General features: G+C 44.0%; 1 protein-coding gene and 1 long non-coding RNA gene across 2 annotated transcripts in view; one reads left to right on the top strand and one right to left on the bottom strand.

The window, feature by feature from the left end:
• LOC310812178 (syntaxin-1A-like) overlaps nt 1–743 on the top strand; it is a gene marked incomplete at both ends in the record, with an annotated part of 21,673 nt that extends 20,930 nt beyond the window's left edge. The window contains one exon of the mRNA XM_083680596.1: nt 666–743. Within this exon, the coding sequence (XP_083536722.1) occupies nt 666–743 (78 nt within the window). The remainder of the gene's footprint in view (nt 1–665) is intronic.
• A 3,282-nt stretch (nt 744–4,025) lies between these two features.
• LOC310812384 lies at nt 4,026–5,175 on the bottom strand. The gene is made up of 2 exons (XR_014554509.1): nt 5,113–5,175; nt 4,026–4,632 (listed from the first exon to the last, which is right to left on the bottom strand). It is a non-coding gene; the product is annotated as an uncharacterized lncRNA (long non-coding RNA).
• Nucleotides 5,176–6,565: the final 1,390 nt, after the last annotated feature.

Here is a 6,565-nt window from a genome sequence, read left to right as displayed (position 1 = left end):
CTCTCTCGTGTTGTGGCAGCATGATCTGTGCCTTGTTAATTCACTGTGCATGCATATGCTATGACTTTATATTGTAGGAATATCCAATGATGTGACTGAATTTATGAATCACTTCCTCATTTTGGCTTTTCTGTACTCTGATTGGCTGATTGACTGATTAGCTGATTGGTTGATTGGCTCAGATACTGCAGTAGCCTTTGGGATCATTGGTCTTTTTTTTCTGAGCATGAAGACAGCCAAAGTTTTAGTTGAAGGGAGCTACTGCCCCCTTCTGGTTGATAGCAGCATTGTCACTAGCATTCTGACCTCACTCTCATTTTAGGCCTACATTTGCCCCCAGGGTTTGCCTCCATTTGTTTTTCTCCCTTTCTCAATCCTCTCCCTCTATCATACACACGTCTTTATTCATTCCCTCTCTCTGTCTTTTCCATTCACTCTTTCTCAGACGGGAAAGGAGGGAGCGAGAGGACAGACAGCGGGAAGACTCTGACAACGCCCCTGTCTCCCTCCCCTCCACATGTCTGACTCTCTCTGCCTCCCTCTCTCTCTCTCTCTCACACACACACACACACACACACACACACACACACACACACAGACACACACACACAGACACTTTCACTCACTACCTCCATCTCTCTCCTACTCCATTTCCCCCCACACAGAAGATGATCCTGATAGGGGTTTGCCTCGCTGTGTCTCTGACCATCCTCATTGTTTCTCTGGCTGCGGGGCTCAGTTAGGGCGGGGGGGGGGGGGCACAGGACCCTCTGTATGGGCCTCCGTCTGCCTTCCTGGAGGAGGTAGCCTCCCCCATGTCTCCCACACTCCCCCTAGCCCTCCTCGGTACTCCCCCAGGCCCCAGTCTGCCATTTTGGGCCACAGTGGACAGTGATGCAAATGGAGGACACTATGGATGATGGGTTAGCTTAGCTTAGCCTCGCTTAGCTAGATGCTCACTGTGAGACTAATGGAGAACCAACACACAGCCCTCTGGGATGAGAGGAACTTAAAGGGAGGGTTCAGCCCTCTGGGACGAGAGGAACTTAAAGGGAAGGTTCTGCCCTCTGTGACCAGAGGAACTTAAAGGGAGGGTTCAGCCCTCTGGGGGGGTTTTCTGCACTGGACTACAATCTGAGTGGGCTCATTGAACATGTTTTTTTTTTTCTTTATTCATTTTCTACCTACTGTTGTCAAAGACAATGAAACACGGTTATTTTTGTCTTTCAATTCAATTCCATTCAATTAAATCGACAGACAAATAACCATGTTTCTAGGCTGATCGACAGTCGACTGTTTCTGCTACTGTGCGTGGCCAGTTTAGGGGATCTGTTCTCCCCGTGTTAGCGTGTGTTAGCGTGTGTTAGCGTGTGTTAGCGTGTGTTAGCGTGTGTCGGTGGTCAGGCTACATGTGGTGCAGTTCTGGTGCATGGGTGTTGCTGCGTGTGCTGTTCTGCATGTTTGTGGCATGTTGATGTTCAGTCCCGTCTGCCTCGATCAACGACTGTGTCCTGTGGTTTAGAAAATGCCTTGTCTATGTCCCTCTGTTATGTAATGTAAATGACTATATAACTCTATATGAGGAAACTCTATATGTGGAAACTCTCCTAGTCTACCTGTAGCACTCCACCTCCCCTACGTCCTGAATTCTCCGCCCTTTTCCCAGAAGTGTACACCCGTTCACTCCCCAACATGGATTTCAAAGCATCGGATCGGTGTAAGCATGGGCTCTTACACCGATCCTGTGGTTTTGTATCCATGTGGGGTAATGGACAAGTGTATACTTCAAGGAAAAGGGTGGAGATTTGGGACTTTGGGATAGAGTATCCTTGGAATTTTGTACAATCTTTGCTAAGTGACAATGTGAGTTAACAGTAAGAAATAAACAGTTTTGTACAGTAAGGAAGTGTTCTTTTTAACATGTTTTCCTCTTCTCCCGACACGCTGCCTGGGATGTCCTTTTTCTCGCCTTGTCTGATATGCAGAAGAAAATTATGATCATTATTTGCTGTGTGGTGCTAGGAATTGTCATTGCTTCCACTATAGGGGGGACATTGGCTTGAAACACACACACACACACACACACACACACACACACACACACACACACACACACACACACCAACGGTCACATTAGTATCCTCTCTCACACACACACACACACACATATGTACACACACGCACGCACACACACACACACTCGCACACACACACACGCACATGCACGCTCGCACACACACACACACACACACACGCACACGCACACACACACACACACACACACACACACATATCCTGTTTGACACAGGTCCACACAGACGGTGTGCCGTCCAGAACAAACGGTGTCCTTTCTGCATGAGTTCCTATTTTGTAAACGTGTGGTGCTGCAAAGTGTTTATCTGGGTGTTGAGTGTTGTCAAAGATTTAAAAATAATAATTCCAAAAATGTATTTTTTTTAAATGAGGATATATGAATATAATGCTTCTACGCCACACTAACACGTTCCAACTTCCAAATGTTTAGTTTGTTCAGACTGTTCAGACGGTTACTTCACGGAGCAGTGAAAGATCCCAAGAGGACCATGGTCAGGATCTAATAGTCTGTCACGTCATTTGTTTCCTTTCAAGATTTATTTGGGGTTGTGTGCCCAGTTTAAAAGAGACTCTGACACTGATCCTGTTGTGTGACACAGACATGAGGTTGAGTGACTAACGAGGTCGGTTAGGGGGGGGTCCATTCCATTTTACACAAAAACATTGCCAAGTCCCGAATTGGGCGTCAGTTCACTCCCTGAAATGACTGAATTGAAGGGGAAGTGACCCTCACCCTGGCGACCACTTATGTCTGATACAACCATCCCAGGAGAGACACCGGGGGGCTCTGTGTGAGTGCTTCCCAGCAACAGCTCAGTAAGCCTGGACACTCACACAAGGCTCCCTGGCCCCTCGTACTGTGACAACTGCATGGTTGATGTCCAGATGTGCTGATGTTGTGTGTTCAGTGGAAGACAAAATATACACTTGAGATTCATTGATGGCGTCAGTATTTCTGCATTTTATTTATGATTAAGTCATGTTCTGGGTGGTCAGACTGCTGCAACTCCAAACATCCCAGTGCCCCATCCTGCCTTACAAACCGTCTCTGCTCAGTTCCAGTGTTGAGAGTGTGTGTGTGTGTGTGTGTGCCTGTGTGTGCTTGTCTGTGCGTCTGTGTGCGCTTGTCTGTGTGTGTGCGTGTGTGTGTGTGTGTCTGCTTGTCTGTGGGTGTGTGTGTGTGAGAGAGAAAGAGAGAGAGAAAGAGAGAATATGAATGTCTGTAACCAACCACTTGTGTCTTTGTTCTGTGTCAAGATGACTTGAGTCGAGTTCAGTTGACTGAGGGAAATCCTTTCACCCTGCTAGTGAGTTCAATTGAAATGTGCTGTTGAGATGGAGTCTGGACGATTGTTCTGATCTGTGAGCCATGTTACTGTGTATTATATTATTATTTAACGACACGGTGAGCTGTTGTATTTCTCCACCAATGCTACTTGATTCAGTTCGATCTGTCTAAAAAAAAAACTAAAAAACATGCACAAACCACAACCATGATGCCTACGCAACGTGTTGCCTTTGTGTTGTGATGGTTTGTTTGCTACATTAGATGTTTATTTTTATTTTGTATTATTAAGTAAAGTTTTGTCTGAAAATTATTCTGTTGCTGTGTGTTTATCCCCGAGGTTGCTAGGCAACGTGCCGATATGGATTATAGTGATGCGCAACAAAATACTGTATGTGTCTGAATGTGATCCTAGTAACTCATCCCAGAAGAATGTCAGGGACATTTAGCCTTTAGATGAGAAACTTGATGATTAATGTCAATGCATTTATTCATATAAACAATCCTTTATTGACATCCCCAATAACATGATACAGTTTTTACGAGTCTTGGCGTACAAATGCTTCTGTCAGGTTTGTAATGTCATGATGGCTTCCTTTCAAGAAAGTAAACTCTCATACAATGTCGTCAGGAAGAACAGAAAAAATGCTCTCCACGAAAGGGTGGTATAAAAATGTGATATAAAAACCCAGATCCAGGCACACACATAAAAATGTTTTCATATAAACGCTATGACAGTACATGGCATTTAGCAGACAACTTTATCCAAAGCAACTTACAACAAATACATTTGTTTAAGTAAGTGAATCATCTATCCATCAGTCATCATAAGGTAAGGTAATCAATGCTCAGACCAGGGGCCATAGGCAGTCACAATGCTAGAATGCATAGCTTCAGGCTTGTCTGACTGCATGTCTTCAGGATGGCTCACTGCATGTCTTCAGGTTCGTTTAACTCGGGTTTTTGGATGGCTCTGTTCAGCTCTTTGACGAGGAAGGGATCCAGCTCAATCAGTGAGGAGATCATCATCCCACTGGCTCTGTCCCCTTTGTTTAGCACCATGTCTATGAGAGCTCGGGCCTTGTCTTCGGTGACTGTGGATCTCTGCATCACTTCGTTGTACTCACTTTTGTTAATCACCTTCAGCTCCCGGAGCTTATCCAATAAATTTTTGAGAACAGGGCCTGTCACATTCTCCACAAATGGCCGCCTTGCAGCTCTTAGTTGAGCCTCCTCCCTGGGACTTGAGATGCCTTGGCAGAAAACAGAGTTAGGGAAAAGTGGAGGAGGGGGGGGGGGGGGGGGGGGGGGGGGGTAGTTGTTGGTGTTAAAATGTGCATAAATCAATTCAATTTGCCCCTGGACCCCACCAGGGCTCCCCAACTGAATTCATTGAATTTTCACCACTGCTGATGACTAATCCACAATATACTTTTTCAACGTCATTCTGGGTGTTTGTGTCAGAACTTAACTTTACTTTTAGTGCCATCATGAGTTGCACCCCCATCTCTATAATTAGTATTAAGCTAACTAGTGTTAATCTCGTCACACTCAAAATGAAAGTGAAAGTACATACAGTCCCACTGCCACAGGTCTGTGTGTATTCTACACATATTCACTTCCAAGTAAATCAACACCATATTCACGTTGAGTGATATTCTATTGTTTCCAAAATCCGTGTTTTTAGAATAGCCCAAACCCGCAACAGTAACATTCCTCTGAGAGTACCTTACCTGCCATACTGGGGTGAAAGGTTTGGACGCTGACGTTGTCGTCTTATCGAGCGGGAAATACAGTGAAAAATACATTGAACCAGGAAGACATTTCAGCCAATGAACATGAACCAAACAATTAAAACATTAACAATCAATAATACTAATACAGAAAACCGTCGTTGAAAACCATTGAATTTTAGCTTCACCACATCAAATTAGCAGCAATTTCGGTGTTACAGAGACAGTTTGATTTTTGATTAGTTCATTTCGAATTAATCAAAAACAAATGATTTGTAATTCTGGATCCGAAGCCTGCTCATTTTAATCAGACAACATCTCCTACTGCGTCAAAGTTGTAAGGTGACCGGAGAATCTATGGTGCAATACTGCTGGCTAGTGAGACAAACCAATGTAAACGTCCTCAAACAGGACAGTATAAACTAGATCCCTTATAGACTCAGTTGTAGTAGCTTCACGAGGAGTTAAATCAAGCGATACATAGTGGATTTGAGATTAGTTTTTGGGGTTGTTAAAAGGCTAGTTTCCTAAAAAAAATACAAACTGTCCAATACAAATAAAATGTGTCATTATTGCCATTACTGCAGTACAACTACTACTAGTACTACTACTAGTACTACTACTAGTACTACTACTAGTACTACTACTAGTACTACTACTAGTACTACTACTAGTACTACTACTAGTAGTAGTAGTAGTAGTAGTAGCAGTATGAATTAATTAATTAATTAATGGATGGATGAATTAATTAACGAGTCAAGTGCTTATTTACGAGTCAAGCCACATATGCAGACCATCCCTTTACGGGATTAATAGTATTTCAATAGCTCCTGGGAGGACAATAACATCTAATCTAATACTGATTAAAACCAGTCTGACTAGTTTAGATTGTCTGACCCTAACCACTGACTAGTTTAGATTGTCTGACCCTAACCACTGACTAGTTTAGATTGTCTGACCCTAACCGCACGCACACACACACACACACACACACACACACACACACACACACACACACACACACACGCAGGTCAATGGTTAACATAGGTTGTGCTTGGAAGTGATCAGAGTGAAAAATGGACCACAGGGGTCACATAAACCCTTTCATCAGTCAATCTGAAGGGGAGATATCTCCTCCTCCTCCTCCTCCTCCTGCTCCTCCTCCTCTTCTTCACCATCCCCAGAGCAGCTAATTTGCCTGCAAATGAACTGACTGCCTGACTCATCCTTCTCTCAGACGTTGTAGTGCATCTCAAACCACTTCCCTTCTGTGGGTGTGTGGACCGAGACCTGTCACATCCTTCCTTCACACCCTTCACTGGCACCCTTCCAGTAGCAGCTCACATCAGAACACATTTCATGAGCAATGTACTTCTTCTTTTCTATTCTATTAGTCTACTCAAGTCATAAGCAAAGGGTGACTCTCAGGTCACACTGTCATTATAGATAAACA

Source organism: Argentina silus (genome assembly GCF_951799395.1).
Source record: "Argentina silus genome assembly, chromosome: 11".
Classification (NCBI taxonomy): Eukaryota; Metazoa; Chordata; class Actinopteri; order Argentiniformes; family Argentinidae; genus Argentina; species Argentina silus.
The sequence above is the reverse complement of the archived record's forward strand: the minus strand, read 5'-3'. Positions and strand labels throughout refer to the sequence as shown.